At 64.5% G+C, this 20,763-nt stretch overlaps 1 protein-coding gene across 1 annotated transcript in view; it reads left to right on the top strand.

The window, feature by feature from the left end:
• The window catches only part of RASGRF1 (Ras protein specific guanine nucleotide releasing factor 1), a 57,062-nt gene that overhangs the window by 27,651 nt on the left and 8,648 nt on the right, over window positions 1-20,763 (top strand). The window contains exons 6-20 of the mRNA XM_011374407.2: window positions 78-187; window positions 4,553-4,671; window positions 6,352-6,512; window positions 9,408-9,471; window positions 9,843-9,979; window positions 10,551-10,633; window positions 11,588-11,836; window positions 12,607-12,980; window positions 13,392-13,517; window positions 14,900-15,070; window positions 15,562-15,668; window positions 16,045-16,157; window positions 17,235-17,295; window positions 18,652-18,755; window positions 18,898-18,982. Of these exons, the coding sequence (XP_011372709.1) occupies window positions 78-187; window positions 4,553-4,671; window positions 6,352-6,512; window positions 9,408-9,471; window positions 9,843-9,979; window positions 10,551-10,633; window positions 11,588-11,836; window positions 12,607-12,980; window positions 13,392-13,517; window positions 14,900-15,070; window positions 15,562-15,668; window positions 16,045-16,157; window positions 17,235-17,295; window positions 18,652-18,755; window positions 18,898-18,982 (2,064 nt within the window). The remainder of the gene's footprint in view (window positions 1-77; window positions 188-4,552; window positions 4,672-6,351; window positions 6,513-9,407; window positions 9,472-9,842; window positions 9,980-10,550; window positions 10,634-11,587; window positions 11,837-12,606; window positions 12,981-13,391; window positions 13,518-14,899; window positions 15,071-15,561; window positions 15,669-16,044; window positions 16,158-17,234; window positions 17,296-18,651; window positions 18,756-18,897; window positions 18,983-20,763) is intronic.

Below are 20,763 nucleotides of genomic sequence, written 5' to 3'. Positions count from 1 at the left end.
CCCGCCCCGCCCCGCGCTGGCGCCCTCGGCGCGGGAGGACCGTCCCCAGCGCCGCTCTGTCTCTCTGTCCCCTGCAGATCCCCAGGTACATCCTGACGCTGCACGAGCTCCTGGCCCACACCCCTCACGAGCACGTGGAGCGCAACAGCCTGGACTACGCCAAGTCCAAGCTGGAGGAGCTGTCCAGGTGAGCCGCGGGCGTCGCCAGCGGCCGGGCCCCGGTGGGACGCGCCACCGCGCATGCGGAGCCCCAGGGGGCCGAGCCGGTGCGCGGGATAGCACGGGGGGGTGTGGCCTGGGAGCCCCCGATGTACAGCTGCAGCCCGCTGGGGCACCTGCGCGACGGCATGGTGGCCCGCCGCCCGGGACAGAGGGGTCGGGGAAGGGAGTGACTTCAGGCAGGGTCCGCGTCCGAGCCTGCGGCCATAGGAGCTCCAAAGGGTCCTGGCGGACAGGCCGCCACGCGGGCAGTGTCGGTGGGGGATGAGCCCCCACTCCAGGCCCCTCGCCCGCCTCTCTCCGTCCTCGAAGCCCAGCGGACCTTCCTCTGCACGGGCAGAAGCGGGGACCAGGGGCGCCCCGGGCAGCAGTGACGCGGCCTGCACCAGGCGGTGGCGGCGGGAGGCGGGGAAGCGGCTCAGATTCTGGATGTGTTGTGAAGATGGCGTTTCTGATGGGTCAGACGTGGGGAGTCAGGGGTGAGCCCCGAGCTTTAGGCCGAGCACGTTAAAAGGTGGGGAGATTAACCCAGCCGCAGGGGCTGTGCGCGTGGGGGGCTATTGGCCTCGAGATGGACAATGGCGGAGCAGAGGCTGAGGCTAAGGAGGGGGCGCCTTCGTCTGCAGTTCAGGGGAGACTTCCGCTGTCATCAGTTCAGACAGCATTTGAAGACCCAGACTGCTGAGGTCACGAAGGGAGGGACTTCAGGCAGAAACCAGATGGGAAGCCGCAGCTGAGCCCCGGGGCCTCCATGGGTGGGGTCACCACATGCATGGGGTCACCACGGGAGGAGCTGGGTCTGCTGCTCAGAGCTGGGCCGCCACCAGCCACAGAGAGGATCAGCCCAGCCCAGCCCAGGGCCCTAAACGGCTCAGACTGGCAAGGGCGGCCAGGGAGGCCCTGGCTCCCGGCTGGAGTGGCGGGGAGGGCCAGGCTGAGGCCATAGTCGGGCCACGATCGCACACAGACGAACCACTGCAGGTGAGGACCCCAGGCCTCACGTGCCCCAGGGAGCCAAATCCTACACACTCTTCCCAAAGGAGACTTGGGACTGGGAGGCAGCCAGGCTCCTTGTCACTGCCGGATGCCTGTCCCAATGCAGGCCGCAGGTGGCACGTGAATGCCAAGCTGTTTGCCCAAAGTCCCTCACCCCCTTCCGCCCAGGGTCCTGTGTACAGCCTGCTCTTTTGCTGTCCCCCACCCGATCACCTGCCCTGGCCCTGCGCCCAGCGATCACCTGTCTCCATGACAACACCCTTTCCCCTTCCTCTGGGCACCCACGGGAGGCCTCAGTAAGCAGGCCCCTGCTTGGCCTGCCCCGCCTCTGCCTTGCCCTTTGCCCCCACCTCTCCTGACCTCCGTCTCCTGGGCTCACTAGTGACTGAGCCATGTCCCCAGGAGGCTCAGGCCCTGGACACCGTGCTGCCTCCCACATCCCCCAGCTGGTGTGCAGCAGGGGTCTCCCCAAAACGAACCCCAGCCTGGGGCCGGCCCCCGCCTGAGCAGCTGCAGTGACCCACGTCCAACAGCAAACCTCGGGCCGCCCTGCAGAATCACCCCGCGTTTACCAAACACAGCTCCACTCGCCCAGGCCACTCCCGATCCAGATGAATGGAGAGATGCCTTGGGCTACTTCCGGAAATGGAGAACCCCACCCAGGGAACTCAAACACACCCCTTCACCCTTCCGGGAGAGGGCTGAGGCCTGGGCTTCTCCAAGAGCATTGCAAGGGGGAGGGGCAACTGGGGCTGCTGAGGACGAGACCACGTCCATGCCCCAGCCTGATGACCAAAAACCACGACTGACGTGAAGAGACTGTGCGGTATCGCTAAGCACCATTGCGCTGTTTGTGCAAGCAGCTATCATGTGTGAGCACAGGCAGGCAGACGGAAGACACGTTTTCAATCCACAGATCAACAATCCAGATGGAGAAACTGAGGACAAGAGGGGTTGATTGATTTGCTCAGCATCAGGCCAGCTACGTCCGTCACAAGTGCCAACTAAAGTCGCAGTGGGCTTTATGGGGAGTGTCTATAAGACACCCTTGCAAACCACGCACAGAGGCCGGCCGGCCCGGGGACCTCGTTATACAGACTGAGGCGGAAGGAAACAAATAGGAAGCTTTGTGCTTTTTTGTAGTATGTGTGGTACTTTTCAGATCCCCTCGACCAAAAAGGACCCACTTCTATCCTGGAAACCCATCAAAGTACTTAAAGCTGCCAACGCTAATGCCCTTTTTCCCGTTTCTAAAACGTAGGTAAATGGTGCCATCTCGTGGACAGGCGTGGTGTTGCAGGCGGCAGATGGTGGACAGACAGGACAGAGTCTGCATTTTGTATTTGGGGCTGGCTCTGTTGCCTTTCTCTCCTGGACGTGCCAGGACCTACCGTGGTATCGAAGTCGGTCTCCCCGAGCCAGCTGCATGGCCCCGTCCTCCACCAATAAGCCATTCCCCAGCCAGCATTAACAAAACAGCTGTATAATGCTGTTCGGGGAGAGGAAACAGCAGTTACATAACCCTCAGCAGAATCCGGGGGGATATCCTCTAGCTTCCCCACCAAAAATGACCCGCTTATTTCCTAACACTCCTGGAAACCCATCAAAGTACTTACCTAAAACTGCCAACTCAGACGCCTTTTCCCGAGTTTCTAAAACATAGGTAAATGGTGCCATCTGGTGGACACGCATGGTATTGCAGGCAGCAGATTGCGGACAAACAAGACAGAGTGTATTTTATGTTTAGGGCTAGCTATGTTTCTTGTTTCTCTCCTGGACGTGTCAGAACCTACCGAGGTATCGAAGTCAGTCTCCCCGAGCCAGCTGCATGGCCCCATCCTCCACCAATAAGCCATTGCGCAGACAGCATTAAGAAAATAGCTGTACGAACCCAATCCCGTCTGATCTTGGAAGCTAAGCAGGGTCGAGTCTGGTTAGTACTTGGATGGGAGACCACCTAGGAAGAACAGGTGCAGTAGGTGTAAAAGATAAAAGAATAAAAAAAATAAGGGATTGTAAACTGACAAGGTCCTTGCGATCTGTGAGGTCAATCAAGGTTTGCCTCACCTAAAAAAAAAAAAAGAAAACAGCTGTACAATGCCTTTCAGGGGGAGGGAACAGCAAGTACATAGACCCTGAGCAGAATTAGGCGAAATATTCTTCTAGCTTCCCCACCCCAAAACGACTCGCTTCTTTCCCAACACTCCTGGAGCCCGTTAAGTCTCAACAAAGTCCGCAAGGCACATGTCCAGTTGCCCACCGATGTTGAATCGAAAACCGTAGGTAAATGGTGCCATCTCGCGGACACGCGTGGTGTTGCAGGCGGCCGATGGTGGACAGACAGGACAGTCTGCATTTTGTATTTGGGGCTGGCTATGTTGCCTTTCTCCCCTGGACGTGCCAGCACCTACCGCGGTATTGAAGTCAGTCTCCCCGAGCCAGCTGGTGGCCCGGTCCTCCACCAATAAGCCATTGCTCCGCCAGTATTAACACAACGGCACTATTAGGAGCGTTCGGGGTGGGGGGGACAGCAGTTACATAACCCCGAGCAGAATTAGGTGGGATATCCTTCTAGCTTCCCCACCAAAAACGACCCGCTTCTTTCCCAACACTCCTGGAGCCCGTTAAGTCTCAGCAAAGTCGATAACGCCCATGTCCAGTTGCCCACCCACGTCGAATCGATAAACGTAGGTAAATGGCGCCATCTCGCGGACACGCGTGGTGTTGCAGGCGGCAGGTGGTGGACAAACAGGACGTAACCCTGAGCAGAATTCGGTGGGAATGCAGAATTCTGCATTTTGTATTTGGGGCTAGCTATGTTGCCTTTCTCTCCTGCATGGCCCTGCCCCCCAGCCACAAGCCATTCCGCAGCCAGCATTAGAAAACAGCGGTATAATGCCGTTCGGGGGGAGGAAACAGCCAAGGCCTGAGGCTGGAGTGAACTTGGTGTTTTCCATGGGTAGGATACAGCCCGTGGCCAGCCGAGGGGCACAGCAATGAGCGAAGGATGTTTCCCGTGTTTCTGTCTTCCTCCCTGTGCTACCTCTGCTTGACGTGGTTCAGACTTGTAAATCCTAGAGCCCTGCTTCCCAGCTGTCAACCTCCATCATTTTTCCCTCTGAAAAAAGATCACCTGCCCACTTGGGCTGTCGGAGAGATGAGATCATGCCGTACAGCGCCCTGCGTACGGCCAGCAGTCAGACCACGCCTGCTCTCGACACATTCGTCACTGAGCACCCTGGGCGCCAGGTGCTCTTTCCAGATCCGGCCGGACCCACGTATTCCCTGCTCGCTGGGCACGGTGGCCTCCTGACAGTGCCGCTTCCGGTCCCCACAGGATCATGCACGACGAGGTGAGCGAGACAGAGAACATCCGGAAAAACCTGGCCATCGAGCGCATGATCATCGAGGGGTGCGAGATCCTGCTGGACACGAGTCAGACCTTCGTCAGACAAGGTACGGCCTCTGCGCTCGGCGAGCCCCGGCGCGGGGGCAGGTGTCACTTGGGGCATCGCCACTTGATGTGGCTGCCACGCCTACCAGCGTGATGCCGCAGTACCAGGGTCTGCTGGGGACCGTAACAGCTCCGAGCAGATGTCGATGGCTGTGTGTATAGATGCAGATACTCGGTTCCCGTCCCTCTGCTTGTAAACGGGGTCCTTCCAGACGCCCTTGGTTGTCTATTGTATGTCCCGGTGAACAGGGACACGTCCTTTTTGGGACAGCATGGGGCAGAGGGAGAGAACATGTACCGATGGCCTTGGCAATCACAAGCGTTTCCAGCGTCTGAGAGGAAGTCAGCGTGGGTCCATCCCTTGTCTTTTGTGCATCACCATGGCCCCTTGGGAGGTGTGACCGTAGCGCTTCTTCTGGGAGGAAGTTTCCCACTGCCCTCAGATTCTGGTCACTAGGGAGCAGTATGGACGGGTGGCCAGAGTATCTCTGTGGCCGAGGGGCTAACTGCCAACTCGGGGACATGACAGCTGCAATATGTTTGAAGGTCACCTCGTTCACAGCCCACGTTCTTGGCTTCTGCATGCATGCCCCGGAGGTGACCCTACTTCAGAGTGGACCCCGGGTGCCTTCTGTCTGGCCTTGGGACCATGTGACTAGAGGAAACCTTGTCAGCCCCTCCCGCTGGCCCTGCGGCTGCCTCCAGCCTCTGCCGCCCATAGTGAGGGGGCCATCGAGTTGGAGTTCCTTCACAGGCCCTTTGTGTGGCCCTGTGACCACAGGCCCACCCTGTGACCTGCTCCCAGAGCCACCCTCGCCTGTCCTCCAACTCCCGGGAGCTGCACCGGGCCCGCCCCCGCTGGAAGCGGCCGGAGGAATGAGCTGTCCTGGGGTGGGCACTGACAGGAATCTGCTCTGGGGCCCAAACCAAAGCCATTCCTCCCCTGCTGAGGAGCTAGGCTGGACCTGGAGGTCACACTGGGGCCTGGCAGTGTCCAGTCACACAGCCAGTGCTGACGCCGGGCCAACGAGGGGCCCAGGGACACCCAGACGATAGACCCTTGCCCCAGGAGCGGACTATTCAGGGAGAGTCACGCGGAGAGACAAACGCGGGAAAGAGCTCCAGGCAGCAAGGGCAGGAGGCAGGGTGGTGGCCGGGGTGGGACCAGGGAGAACGGCAGGGCTTGCGGAGGAGGCGGCGCTGGCGGCGGGTCCGGAAGGGTGAGCAGTGCACAGGCAGACGTGTGAAGGGTGAGGACATGTCACCCTTCACGCGGGCAAGTGGGTCCCTCACATGCACCTGCTCTGTGGGCGGCGACTTCCTAGGGAAGTGCTGAGGATGGAGGGTCTGCGGGGAAGTGCCTGACTGACCGTGGCTGCTCCGTGGCCGCGGGTGCCCCCCGCTGTCCAGCCTCCTGACACCGAAGACACTGCCGGTTGCATTCTCACCACGGGGCCATGTGCTTGGGGCTCCCCACCTGTCTGAGAGATCGAGGGGCCCTGCACGGAGCCCCTCTGGTCACCCCCACACCTTGAGGAGGGGCTGGGGGGACACATCCCAGTGCGCGCTTGCCACGAGGAACTAGGATCACCTTGTCCGTACGTCAGTCCCACAGCCGACCTCAGAGGCGGAGGTTCGCCCTGGAGACGGGCCACTCGGGGTCTCTCCCTGTCCGCCCGCAGGCTCCCTCATCCAGGTGCCCATGTCCGAGAAGGGCAAGATCACCCGGGGGCGGCTGGGGTCGCTGTCCCTGAAGAAGGAGGGCGAGCGGCAGTGCTTCCTGTTCTCCAAGCACCTCATCATCTGCACCCGGGGCTCGGGCGGGAAGCTGCACCTGACCAAGGTGGGTGGGGGCGGGGCCGGGGGCGGGGCTCAGAGCGGGCCCCGCCCAGGGCGCGGGGTGGGAGGGGTGTCGGGGACGCGCCCGCCCGGCCTGTGGCCAGGATGGCGGTGTTCTGCTGGAGGATGGAGGATGACGGGCGGTGGGATGGTGACCGTCAAGACCCGCAGGGCGCCCGCAGCCGGGTGCCGGGCTGGGGGCCAGACGAGCGCCTGCGAGCCGCGCGCGGCCTGTGGCGCGCGTGCGTGTGGCGTGCGTGCGCGGCCTGTGGCGCGCTGTGACGCGCGCGTACCTGTGGCGTGCGTGGCGCGCGCGCACGTGGCCTGCGTGCGCGGGGGGCGGAGGACGGCGCGCGCTGACCCGCCGCGCCCTCCCGCGCTCACCGCGCAGGTCGGCTGCGCCCCGGACCCCGCAGCCCTGCAGGGGCCCCGCTACCCGACCGCCCAAGAGGCGGGGCCGCAGGCACCGCGAGGCCCAGGGCCCCCTGCGTCCCCTCGGCCTGCCACGCGGCGCCTGTCGGAGTCCGCTGCTCCCCGCTCAGCACATTGCTCGTCCACTGCTCTGAGCTCAGGACCTCGTCCGTCTCACGCATGTGTGACCCCAGGAAGGTCCTCGCTGTGCACAGCTCGGACCCGCGCCTGTAATAGGGGTGACTGTCCTCACAGGTGCAGACCCCCTCGGCAGCAGGGAGCACCTGATAAGCTGCAGGCTCCCCAGCGCCGTGTCCGTCCCCACAGAAACTGGCCTCCGCGATTTCAAAGCTGAGCGAGGGTGGCGGGCAGGGCCAGAAGCTCCCTGACTTCGGCCAGCGCATCAAGGATCCCCTCTCCCAGATGCGGGGTGCCTGGCCCGTCACCCGCAGAGCTCGGAGGTCGGGCTTCAGGGAATGCGCTGCTCATGTTAATGTGTCGACGAAGTCACGGATTGGCTGCACACGAGAAATTAATTTACAAACATCGAACACTGATTTCGGCCACGCTCCGCATCAAGGAAAGCTTCCTTGTTGATTAGCTCTGCAGTCTGCTGTGACGGCCTCGTCCAGGCCGGGGGACTGTGCCCTGGGGCGGGAGTCTGAGGACAGCCTCCTGCCTGAAAGCCCAGAAGCACATGCTCTTTCGTGTATGCGTGTTCCCTGACCCGGTTTGGGGTGGAGGCTGAGTTTTAAACCCTCACAGCGAACTGTGGAAGACAGCACCGCCACACACCATGGGTGACCTCATACGGTCCCACGACCTCGCCCGGCCTCAGTTCACTCATCCGCAGAATGGGGTGAGAACCCCTTCCGAGGAGGGCTGAGAGGATTCAGCAAGGGGGTGCCTGCAAAGCGCAGAGCCGGTGCCCGTACAGGGCAGCTGCTCAATGGACAACATCGCTGTCGGTCTTGGTGGCGTAATAATGACCTTGCAGCAGTAACATCAGGCTTCTGCACAGCGATGATCATGGGCCGGGCGCTATGCCAGACGGCATGTGTATTTAATTCCGGCGACTACCGGCTGAGGCACGTGCTGTTCCTTTCCCTATTTTGTGGGTGAGGGAACAGACATGGGGGAGCCGGCGAGAAGCAGACATCTCGGAGGCAGACCTGGGACTGCAGCCAGAGTCTGTGCTCTCAAGCCATAAGCTAGAATTCAAAGCACTTCTCTTGAAATACTGTCCCTGGACATCGAACACCATTCCGTCCCTTCCAACGGGCACGCTGCCGACCCCCGAGGTTTAAAACGACCCGAGAATGTTTGGACTTGGCTGGAAGAGAACGGCAGAGCTAGATGGGGCTTCCAAGGTTTCCAGCCCACTGACCGCTGGGCAGCGAAGGCCCAGCAAGGCCTGGGGGGCAAAACCAATGAGCAGAACGAGACGCAAAAGCAGAATCTGGGCCCGGCTGCCCCCCATGGGGCAGCCTGCCCTGCAAACGTTTTTAAATACAGATCTGCCCGTGGCCGGGTCCCTACGGTCACTAGTTATCATATGCCTTATCTGTCCCTGCATGGCAAGTTATCCCCAGATGTGGTGGCTTAAGACAAACGTTTGTTGTCTAGGTTTCTGTGGGTCGTAGTATTAGGAGTGACGGGGCTCAGGACCCCTTAGGAGGCTGCAGACATGACAGTGCTAGGCTGTGTCACCTGTAAGTGTGACTGGGGCTGAGGATTCGTGTCCACTGTGGCGATCCACTCGGCGCCTCATTCACTGACCTGTCCTCATGGCATGGCAGCTGGCTCCCCCAGGACCAGTGACCGAGAGACAAGAGAGCCAGCAGGATGCTGCAGTCCCCAAAGTCAGACACCCTCACTTATGCTTTCTTCTTGTAATGAAAAGCAGGTCCCCAAATCCGGGGCACGCTCCAAAGAGGAAGGGATGTGGGCGTCACCTTTTGAAGGGAGGGGTATCCAGCCTTTGGTTACTCTCACTTGGTACCAAGGGACCAAGAGAGGCTCAAACACCCAGGAATGGGAGGCATTTTCCAGATAGTCCTACAAACTGAAAACCAGTGGCTGCCCTGGGCTGGGATCAGGCCCCTGAGGCTCCGCCCAGACCTGCCAGTGACCTTAGGGCGAGACACCACTCCCTGATTTCACGTCTTCACTGTAAAGTCAGAACGACGCCTGCCACGGGTCCGTGACATTGGCCTGCTTCCCTGTTGGTAACGGGGGACTTCGGACTTCTGTGATTTAGGCGATGCCGCTGCGGGGGGGCAGGAAGAGGCCACGCCCCCAGCTGACCGCCCCCCCACTCGGGAAGGCCCCCTCCAACACAGTCTTGCGGGACCCATTGGGCTCCTTATATAAACACCCACCCGGAGCATAGCACACGTGCGCACGCACCGTCAAAGCCCCGCCCCCCGCACGCGCTGGGACCCCCGCACCCGCAGGGCCCCGGCTCAGGCCGCCTGCTCTTTCTCAGAACGGCGTGGTGTCCCTCATCGACTGCACCTTGCTGGAGGACGCGGAGAGCACGGAGGAGGAAGGTGGGTGTGGGAGCTGCTCGGACAAGTGCGCACGCTCGCTCGCCCCAGGGCTGTGTGTCCCCAGGCACGGTCTTGGCCGAGGAGCAGGGAGGACGCTGCCGTGTGGCGGCCCCTCTCCCGCGCCGTGGTCCACAAAGTCCCCCCCTCCACTGGCCCTGCGTGGCTGCAAGCTGCTTCTGGGCCGCAGGCCTCGGTCCTCCCGTCACGAAGTGGGGGGTCCTCACCTAGGGAAAAAGAAACGTTCTGGAAATAGCCAGGGGCCAGCGCTGCCTCCCCGGCGGCAGGGGGTTGAGGGGGGGACCACTGCAGTGGTTTCTAGCTCAGAAGCCGCCCTCGCCCACTCTGCTACCTCCATGTTTTGCAACTGGAAGCCAAAGGGTCCGGCCAAGACATGGACCGCCTGGATTTTAAGATCGGGGTGGAGCCGAAGGACTCGCCGCCCTTCACGGTCACCCTCGTGGCCTCGTCCAGACAGGAGAAGGCAGCGTGGACCAGTGACATCAGCCAGGTGAGCAGCGTCCGTGTTCCCGCAAGCCTGTGGTCCCCTCGGGCCTGAGCTGGCTGAGGGCCTGGGGCCGCTGCAGGGTTCGAGTGGACAAGGGGCCGTGTTACCAGGCACAGCGCCCACCAGGGCTGAATGCGGCTACCCCATCCGGCCGGCAGGAAGGGGTCCTCGGCTACCTACAGAGAAGGGTCTAGGAACCCCTTGCACCGGGATCGTCCTCTGTGGTGACTCTTAAAAGTCCAGAGCCCTGAGCTCCTCCTGCCCCCGCCCCCCCACAGTCTCCACAGACTTACTAGATGTGAATCTGCGGCGGGGACCTGGGGGCCTGCATTTCAGCAGATGTCCAGGCCGTCGGGGGCACAGAACAGTCTGCGTGCCCCACCCCACGGGTGTGGGAGCAGCAGAGCTTGCAGAGTGAGGACGGAGGCCCACAGGGCTCTGTGCCCTGACCGTGCCGTGCCAGGCCCCGTGTCCAGCGAGGCACAGGCCCCGCTCGCTGGGCAGAGCCCCTGCCGGGCCCGGGTCCCGAGTCGGGGCCGAGGCGCTGACCCCGGGCCCCCCTCTCTGGCCGCAGTGCGTGGACAACATCCGATGCAACGGGCTCATGATGAACGCCTTTGAGGAAAATTCCAAGGTCACGGTGCCGCAGATGATCAAGTAAGCGCCCCTGACCTCATGTTGCCCAGGCCGCTGAGCGCCCCGCGGTGACGGCAGGGACAGGGACGGTGGGCCGGGCAGTGCTGGGCTCGGGGACCCGGCTTCCATCTTCTGGGTGTTCGTTTTGAGTCAGCGTCTGCTGGGATGTTGGCTTCGGCTTCGTGGATTTCTGTATTAGGCGGCTTAGGGTACAACAGGAATGGCCCTTCAGCCTTTTCTATTTTTACGATGACAGTTTTTCCTTTTCTCGTCGCAAAATGAGAACACGTGGAAAACGCAGGCTTCCTGGGCCCCTGGGCGTTCTGCTGGCCCAGCTCTGGGCCCGTGGCCGGCACAGGCTTCTCCCCGGCTGGCCGCCGCCTGCCGCACGCGGGGGCCGCTCGCGCAGGGCTGCATCGTAGGGCATTCACGGTGCCACCGCCACCACGGCCTAGTTCCGGAGTGCGCTCCCGTCACCCGGGAAGAGGCCCGCGTACTGGCGGTCAGTTCCAGTCCCTGCTCTCCCCGCCCCGGCAACGGGGCCTGGGGCCTGGCCTGGCCTGGCCGCTTCACGTAAACGGAGCGTCCGACGTGTGGGCTTTGTGACGGGCCCTGCACGCAGCACGCTGTTGCGAAGGTGCGTCCTGGCGCGTGTCACTGCTTGGTGGGCAGCAGCGCCCACGCACGGACAGCGGGGGCGTTTCCAGTTCTCGTCCCCACGTTTGTGTGAACGGGCGTCCCTTAAGCCTCGCGAACTCGGCAGCCCATGATTTCGAAGTTCGTTCTCTTTTTTCCAGTGTCTCTAGGAGTTTTGTGACACCAGGTTTTCAGGATGTTGGGGGGAGAATGCAGCCGTTCTCGCCCAGGGCCCCCCCGCACCCCACAAAGCGGTCCTCGTCCCCGTAACAAGCCCACCGGGCCCTCCGGCCACGGGCTCGGAGCCCGCAGCCCCCAGTCAGCCCGGCCTCCCCGCAGGTCCGACGCGTCTCTGTACTGCGACGACGTGGACATCCGCTTCAGCAAGACCATGAACTCCTGCAAGGTGCTGCAGATCCGCTACGCCAGCGTGGGCCGGCTGCTGGAGCGGCTGACGGACCTGCGCTTCCTGAGCATCGACTTCCTCAACACCTTCCTGCACTCCTACCGCGTCTTCACCACGGCCGTCGTGGTGCTGGACAAGCTCATCACCATCTACAGGAAGCCGATCAGCGCCATCCCCGCCAGGTGGGCGGCCCACGGCCCGGGCGCAGGCTGGGCCCCGAGCTGGGGCTGCAGGCCACCCCAGGGGTAGGGACGGCGCCTCCTGACCCGCAGGCTCCGGGGTGGGGCACGCACCCCGATGTCCTCCCCTGCCTGAGCTCTCAGCTCTCTGGCAGTAGGGGACCCACCCCTGCCCCCCACCTTCCCATCTAAGACGAAAGGGAGGGAGGGAGGGAGGGGCACAGAGAGCGTCTCCCCTTCTCTGCGGAGCCGCGCCCAGCTCTTCGGGCATGCCCAAGGCGCTACGGCACGTGCAGGCCACTGGGGTCTTGAGGGGGCTGTCCAGGGCCCAGAAGGGACAAGAGGTGGCCCCAGGGCCTCAGTGAGCCCGCCTGTGCCCACCCCTGAGCGCGGGCAACAGTGGTGGACGCAGTGCCAGAGCCCAGCATCACCGCCTCCCAGGGCCACAGGGAGGACAGGCTGGTCCCAAGGCAGGAGAGGGTCCGGGGGGCCCAGGGGCTCGAGCCGCCCCTCCTCCCGCCTGCCAGAGCGTGACCGCCCGACCCCGCGCCCCTGCCAGCCTGGCACTCGCTGCTCGGGCCTCACGGCGGTCGGCTTCCCAAGGCAAGGCCCTGAGTGGGCAGGAGTGACCCTGAAAACCAGCCCAGACCCTTCCCGGCGCCCAGCTGGCCGCCCCCCCTTCCCAGCAGACGGGACCCCAGGCCTGGGCCGGCGGTCGGCCCGGCGGTCAGGCCGCGCTGACCTGTCCTTCTCGGCCCCCGCGCCCCACACAGGTCGCTGGAGCTCTTGTTCGCCAGCGGCCAGAACAACAAGCTCCTGTACGGCGACCCCCCGAAGTCCCCGCGTGCCACCCGCAAGTTCTCCTCACCGCCTCCGCTGTCCATCACCAAGACGTCCTCGCCCAGCCGCCGGCGGAAGCTCTCCCTCAACATCCCCATCATCACAGGCGGCAAGGCCCTGGACCTGGCCGCCCTGGGCTGCAGCTCCAACGGCTATACCGGCGTGTATTCGGCCATGTCGCCCTTCAGCAAGGCCACCCTGGACACCAGCAAGCTCTACGTGTCCGGCGGCTTTCCCAACAAGATCACAGACGAGGGGGACACGACCAGCGAGAAGCCGGAGGACCCCTCGGCCCCCAGCAAGCAGAGTGAGTGGACACGGCTGATGGGCCCGCTATGGCTCCCGTGGGGCAGGAGGGAAGCCTGGGGTCCCAGGCAGACCGTGATGGCTGTGCAGGGCCTGGGCAGGGCAGAGAGGCCGCCATGTGACAGCCGGGCCCTCCCGCACCCCCGGGCTCGTCCATCTCTGCGCGGACACTGGCCGGGCCCCACTCACCAGGTCCTAGCTCCCGCCCACATTCACGGTGTGGCTCGGGAGCTGGACCAGACACGGGAGCGTGGACGCCTGCCAGGGCTGGCGGGGCCGCATAAAGCTGTCGAGCTTCGTCTGCTCCACGGGCATGTCCTACACGTGCCCTGTTTTGCACCAATAACTTACAGACCTGAATCTAGACATCGGTGACCATTTGAGCACCATCCCATGACCTCCTCCCCCGCAGGCTCTGATGTCTCCGTGAGGGAAGAGTCAGACACCGATGACAACCAGAGTGACGACGGCGACACAGAAACGTCGCCCTCCAAGTCCCCGACGACGCCGAAGTCCGTCAAGAGCAGAAGCCCCTCAGGTACGTGAGGCCCCGGCGGGGCGAGGGCAGCCCCCCGAGCTGCGAGGAGGGGCGGGGGCGTCACCCTTCTGCCGCGTCCTTCCGACCCCTCGCTGCGGGAACTGCGCCACACCCCACGAACCTGGGTGGCCGTGGGGCTGCAGCACTGCGTGGGTGGGTCCCCCTCTTCCGCTCGGCAACGTCCCGCCAGGCCCCGGACGGGACTCGCGCCCCGCCCGATGCCGGGGGCGGGAAGGCCGGGCTCACTCTGGACTCCTGGGTCCAGAGGTGCTTCCTGAGCTCCCGCTCCGTGTCGGGCTCCTGGCGGCCTCGTCCCCATTTTAAACCAAAGGAAAAGACTGACGGCTGTGGGGATGTCCACCCTCCTGAGGGTCCTCGGGGAGCCTTCTGGGTTCCAGCTCCCCTCAAGCACCTCCCCGCACACAGGGCTCTGGGAGGCGCGAAGGCGAGGTGGGAGCCGGCGAGGGACTCCCTGCCACCCCCACCCTCTCGAGCTCCTGCCCCCACACAGCACGAGATGCAGCTGAATCCCCAGCTCCCCAACTCCCAGGCCTTCTGAAGACACCCCGTAAATAACAGGTCACCCAGCTCAGAGATGCGGCCTGGACGCACGCGTGACAGGCACACGCGTGACGGGCACACACACCTTCTCACATGCATGGAGCTGATCTCGCCCAGGGCCGGAAGGTCGCCCCAAAGTAGGCTGGGTCGTTAAAGTGCATCGTTCGCTCCTCAGAGCTGAGGTGCTGTCACTTTGTCCGGGTGCGGACCGCTCTCCAGACCTAGGAGGCTGAAGGTTTCTGTCCGACCCTGCCCTACGGCTATCCAGAGTTGTCACTGACAACTGTCCGACCCTGCCTTGCTACCCTACAGCGGCCGCAGAGCTCTGCATGGCCCCAAGTTCCTCCATCCTGCCATCTCCACTCTGACCCTTTGAAGCACGTGTCGATGCCCGACTTACCCCAGAGTTACTGAGACCTGGGTTATGGAGCTGACCCAGGGCCCCACAGCTAGCAAGGGAGGGCTCGGCGTGCAGGGCTCTGTGCCCCGCCAGGCCCGGGAGCCTCGGCACAGGTGACGAGCTCGTTCCGAATGGACGCCAAGGGGGAGAAGATGACGGCTGTCCTGCAGGCGGCCTGTGTCCAGCTGGGCTAAGAGGTGACCGTCCTCTGAAACGACAGACGGAAGGGGTGGCTGGAGCCTTTCTTCAGAAACAGGAGGGAGGCAGGGGCTTTCCCTCCCGAGGCCGCCCCGCGGGTGGCAAGCAGGGGCAGGTGACAGACCCCGCCGGCAGCACCGCCTGTCCCCCGTCTGGAACGCTGGTTTCCTCGCAGCCCGGGGGCTGGGACAGAAAAGGCTGAAGGTGGCTCCTTCCTCTCCAGAGTTCCCGCTCTTCTCCTACAATAACGGGGTCGTCATGACCTCCTGTCGCGAGCTGGACAATAACCGAAGCGCCCTGTCGGCAGCCTCCGCCTTTGCCATAGCGACTGCAGGCGCCAACGAGGGCACCCCAAACAAGGAGAAGTACCGGAGGATGTCCCTGGCCAGCGCAGGTGTGTGGGGTCTCCACTCGCGACAGCCCTGAGGTCAGCCCGGGTGCGAGGCCGCAAAGACGCATGACCCCAGGATCCCGCCCGCTCTGGCTGCTCCAGGCCTGGCCGGTGCTGACCCTCCACCTGGAGCCCCCTCCCTCCCACCGGGCCCTGTGCTGCGGGCACACTTGTACCCATCCTCAAGTCCTGCCCGTGGGGCCCGATCGCCCTCCTCCCCGTCCACACACGGGTTCTGCTCAGACCCTCCGGCAGCCCCTAAAAGGTGCAGGCTGGTCGAGGTGGGGGTGGGGACTGTGTCCACTGGGCCGTCAGGCGTCCAGGCCCCCTGGCCAGCGCCCAGGCTGCATGTCCAGCCCGTTATCACCCACTGCAGCCCCGCCCCGCAGCCCTGAGGGACAACCCGGCTCGCCCAGACCCAGCGCTGAGCTGAGGTGAGGGCGAGCTGTCCCTCGTCTTCATGGTCCTGCGTCCTGTGTGCCACGCTGCCCCAGGCTTCCCCGCCGACCAGAGGAACGGGGACAAGGAGTTCGTGATCCGCCGGGCGGCCACCAACCGCGTCCTCAACGTGCTGCGCCACTGGGTCTCCAAGCACTCTCAGGTGGGTGGGAGGCCCGGCGGCCTCTGGGGACCGGCGGGCACTGCCGCGGGAACCAGACGGCGGCAGAGCGGGAGGGAGGAGCCCGGGCGTGCTGCCCGACGTCGCAGAGCCCGGGGGACCAAGGACACTCCCCGGGACAGGGCCCCCGTCTCGCCAGCTCTCTGCAGCAGGGGTGCAAAGCACAGCCGAGCCTCCCAGAGCCCGGGCCTAGGGTGCAGCCAACTCGGCGCCAGTCCCTGGTCTCACCCAGGGCCTTTTACCTGAGGGTCCCAGGCCCGCTGGGGCCCCGTCATGAGGGGGCAGCCTCCTCTGGCCTCGGCTGGGACCCACAGGGCAGCCTCGGCACAGTAGCCAGAGCCACCATCACACCTTGCAGGACTTTGAGACCAACGATGAGCTCAAGTGCAAGGTGATCGGCTTCCTGGAGGAGGTCATGCACGACCCTGAGCTCCTGACCCAGGAGCGGAAGGCTGCGGCCAACATCATCAGGTACGGCAGCCCCGCCGGTGGGACAGGGGTCTGTCCCCACTGCCGTGCGCGTGACGGGCCTCGGGCAGGTGTGCAGGGCGGCCGTCGCCCCCCGTGCCGCCGGGCTCTGGAGCTGCCGGGCCGTGTGTCCCCTCCCCTCCCCCGCCATCAGGCCCTGACCCCTGGAGGCAAGAACACTGCCCGCTGCTCCATCCACGTCCACGCCTGCCAACGCCTGCGCCGTCCCGTGTGGTAGCACCGCGACACAGGGCTCTGAACCCCCAACTAAATTTTAGGAAAATTTAAAATTCAGTTTCTCAGTCACACAAACCACACGGGCTCGTGGCTCCGTGCTGGGCAGCACAGACAGACGGTGTTGCATCATTCCAGAGAGTTCTGCGGGCCGCTCGGCGCAGGCTGGGCACAGGCGCACACGCACCCGCCGCTCCCACTGGCTGCGGGACCCAGAGCCGGCCTCCCCCCCTCGCTTCCCGCCCGCCCTGCATCCTGTCTCTGACCCAGACTTGCAGCCAGACCTTCCCGTTGACCCTCCCGCCCCAGGCCCGTGCCACAGCCCCTCGGTCCCCAGGCTCTGTCCTTCAATCTCCTTCAGGCCTCCCCCACCACACCGCACGCGTGTCCACGCACGGTCAGCCCCCCGGGGCCCCCAGCGTCTCTCGCTGCCCTCCCTGGAGCTTACGATCAAAGCCATCCAGTTAGGGAGCTGCCTGGGGTGCAGTGCAGAACAGGCTGCAGTCCCCTGTCCCCACCCCTGGCCTGGCTCCGTTCATGTCACCCTGCCCTCAAGGGCCGCTGGCCTGTGTCTAGCAAGGGCCAGGTACAGACGTGGGGAGGCTGGGGTGAGACCACAGGAGGGGCCCTCACCCAGCGGGAGGCCGGAGAGCCGAGGACGGACCATCAGGAAGTCAGCAGGGAAGAATGGGGAGGGGTTCCCACGAAAGGAGAGAGCAGAGCACAGACACAGGCGGGGGGGGGCAGGGGGGCTGCAGGGCGCTCTGCTGAAGGAGGATTGGGGGGCTGCCCCAGAGGTGGGGTGCAGTACAGGCCGCATGGCTCACTGTGCCTCCCCATCCCCAGGACGCTGACACAGGAGGACCCAGGTGACAACCAGACCACACTGGAGGAGATCATGCAGATGGTGAGCCAGGCCCGTCCTTCCCAGGGCCCGAGGACCCCCTCACCCAGTACGGTCGCCCCCGCCCGCGTCCCGCCGGCCCCCAGGCCTCTCCTGGGTCCTAGGCCCTGACGGAGTGAATGTGGCTGAGCTGCGCTCCTGCCTGCACCTGCTTCCGAGGCTGGGGCTCCTCACCCGTGAAACACGCATCACACCCTCACCCCTGGTCCCCATGGCCTTCCTGAGAGCTGTCGCTCCCATGGGTCGGTGTCCCCACAGCCATGCGCCTGCCCTGGGGCTTCTGCACGGCTGTTCTTGACCGGGTGACTGTGGGGCGATGCACAGACGCCCCGCCTCACACACACACACGTGCACACGGCCCCTCCTCCCACTATGCTACACTCTGTCCCTGTGCCCCGGTCTGTGACGGCGGCTCCAGGAAGCCAGGGGCCTCCTAGCTCCGGGGTCTAGCGAGGACCTGGCAGTGCAGACCTCAGGACTATTTGCTAGGAGGTGGAAGGGACACCATCGAGGAGGGACAGCTTGCTCCCCTGGTACGGGGGACCCCATTTCCCTGTGAGCACTGCAGATGGGTTGCTGTCTGCTCTTGGCTTGGCTGGGACTTCTGGGCAGGAGCTGCCTGTCCCGCCGCGTGCCTGGGCGGCCTGGGGTGGGGGTCGCTCTTTCTGACTCATCCTCGGTGGGCACAGGCTCCGCCCAGACCGGCACAGTCATCCCCATGCCCCTTCCCTCCAGCTCCCTCCAGCCCCTCCCGGATCCAACAGACCCCCTGTGAGGCCTCCCCACGTCCACCGCCTATAGAATCCCTGCCATGGGGACCTCGGTCCCCAGCTGCTGTGTCCTGAGGCCTTACCCTAGTCCAGGGATGCTGGTGGGGGACACCTTTAACAAAGCTGGCCACCACGGGTGACCCTGGGCCGGGAACACAGTGGCCCTGGACTCAGACCAGCACTGTCCTCTGGGCACGGGGCAGGAACCGTGTCCCAGGATGTGGCCACCCTCGTGAGTCCACATCCACTCCTGACTTTAAAGGGGACTTTTATAGACCTCACGCGGACCAGGCAGTCAGAAGGCTGGGCTCCGGCCCCAGCCATTAACCCTGGAGCCCCATGGTCATTTAATCACTGTGGGTGACAGCTGCTCCTTTGCAGGGTGAGTGATGACTAAACGAGGCCCAGGCCTGCAGCACTGGCCCAGGGCTGTGACACATGGTGGCTCCGGCTCCCTGGTCCCCTCACGTCCCCTCGTCCGGACCGCCAGGAAGGACTGCCCCCAGTGACCGCCATCCACCTGCCCCGGAGAGGCGGCCCAGAGAGCCGGGCGGATCCGTGGGCCTAACTCGGGCCTTCCTCCCCGCAGGCTGCAGGCGTGAAGGCCGAGCCCTTTGAAAGCCACTCGGCCCTGGAGATCGCCGAGCAGCTGACTCTGCTGGACCACCTGGTCTTCAGGAGGATCCCCTACGAGTAAGTGATGGCGGGGGCTCCGGGGGTGACGGCGGGGCTCCCGAGGGTGACGGCGGGGCTCCAGGGGTGACGGCGGGGCTCGGGGGGTGACGGCCTCAGATCAGCGAGGTCAGGCGGCCGCCCCACTGCCCCCTCGCTGCAGGGAGTTCTTCGGACAAGGCTGGATGAAGCTGGAGAAGAACGAGAGGACACCGCACATCATGAAGACCACCAAGCACTTCAACGACGTGAGTGGGGGCGGCGCCTCTCTGGGGGGCCCGGGCGGGGGCGGGGGCGGGGTGGGGGCTGCACACTGGATCCGTCCCGACGCCGGGCCTCTCCAGCCCCACGCCGTCGAGGGGGCCAGGGCCAGCGGCTTCTCCCCCCGTTAGAGGGGCTGAGCCCGGGGGCGCTAGGACCTCGCCTCTCGAGCCAGGCCGCACTGAGGACCCCGTGCTGCGTGCCTCATTTTCACTCATCTTGTTTGTGGAAGCAAGTGACGTTTGACTGAAAGCGTCACACGACGTCCCTCTGCCACGCGCCTGCTCCCGAAGCCTCTGGACCTGCGGAGCCTTGGCGAGGACGCCCAGTCTCCCGAAGACGCTCCCGGGCCCCTCTTGCCTTTGCTGGGAGGCAGGGTGCTTGTGGCCCACCAGAGGACGTTAAAGGGAGCAGGGCCACTGGCCTGGGGACCGAGGCGGCGTCTGGGCCAGGGGCTTGCGCGTGTCCCCAAGGGGATCAGGGAGGTACAGCATCTGGACACCAGCACCCCCAAACCCCAGCTGGGTCTCCTGGACCAGCAGAGCGGCCCGGCGTGTGCCGGGAAGGGCCTGGACGAGCGCGTCGCACACCCTGGCTCCCAGAAGCTCTGCCCGGGAAACACAGCAGTGGCAGAGAACGGGGGGCCAGACGGTGCCGCGTCCCGTGGCGTGATGCACATCCCAGGGGACCCACGTTCGCTCTGTTCTTTACTACAAGTGACAGCTGCCCTTCGCCGAGGTCCCGCCTGTGCCCAACACCAGGCTTTTCGTGCGTGATCCCCTCGCTCAAACCACACCCCAGCCCCAAAGACAGGGCTGACACCAGTGTCACATACAAGGGAATCGGGGCTCTGAGCGGCGGCTGCCCGAACTGCCCTGGCACACGCCTGCCACACAGCCCCCGCCGTGACAACGCTCTCCCGAACGGTCCCCATGCCTGCCCGAGCTCCCCGCCCCCGCGCCCGGCCGCCCACTCCAGGCTCGTGACAGGCCGGAGGGCACTGGCAGGCAGCATCCCGAGTGTACTGATTGACACAGTGAAGAGCCTTTGATGGCTGGGAGCGGGAGCACATGACCCCCTTGTCCTGAGCGCCTGGCCAGGCCGCCTCACGTCGGCCCCAGCGAGGGACGTGCCCCAGGCACGCACCTCATCCTCGGAGGGTCCCGGGGGAACACAGAGGCCCAGGGAGCAGCCCTGTAGTAAGCACGGCGGCAGGACGGAGAGCCGCACATCCAGCAGGGCGAGCCCGTGACGGAGGCCATCGAAGCCCAGGACACACCCCACTCAACCTGCAGCGGCACCAGGCGGCAGGAAGCTCCTGCCCTCCCCCGCCCCCCGGCCCCCGTGTGCCCGGGGCTTGGTCAGCGAAGGACGAGTGTGGAGGGGCATTTGCCGCACACTCGCCACGTGCCGGGCGCTGTGCTCAGGGCTCTATTCATGACGGTGTCATGTGACGCGGTCTCTCTCAGTTTACAGGTGAAGAGGCGGGGCTCAAGGTTACCCTCACCCCCACCCCACCCAGCAGGCGCGCCCACGTGAACCCACGGGGTCTGCCCCCAGAGGGACGGCCGCCCTCGGCACGGGGTGGGGGGGCCCTCGGCCGTCCCTGCTAGAACACGCGGCGTCTTTCGCTCCCAGCCCTTTTACGTTTAACTTCCTAGGACTCGGGTGGGGTGAGCGGGGTGCCCACGTGGGCGGCGTTTAAGGGGCCACTCACCCTCCGGTGGCTGCGCTCCCGCTATGTCCCCAGCCCCAGCCCCAGCCCCTA

The sequence above is a fragment of the Pteropus vampyrus genome, unplaced genomic scaffold, assembly GCF_000151845.1.
Source record: "Pteropus vampyrus isolate Shadow unplaced genomic scaffold, Pvam_2.0 Scaffold245, whole genome shotgun sequence".
NCBI classification, from domain to species: domain Eukaryota; kingdom Metazoa; phylum Chordata; class Mammalia; order Chiroptera; family Pteropodidae; genus Pteropus; species Pteropus vampyrus.
Note: the sequence above shows the minus strand (reverse complement) of the source record. Positions and strands in the feature narration are given on the sequence as shown.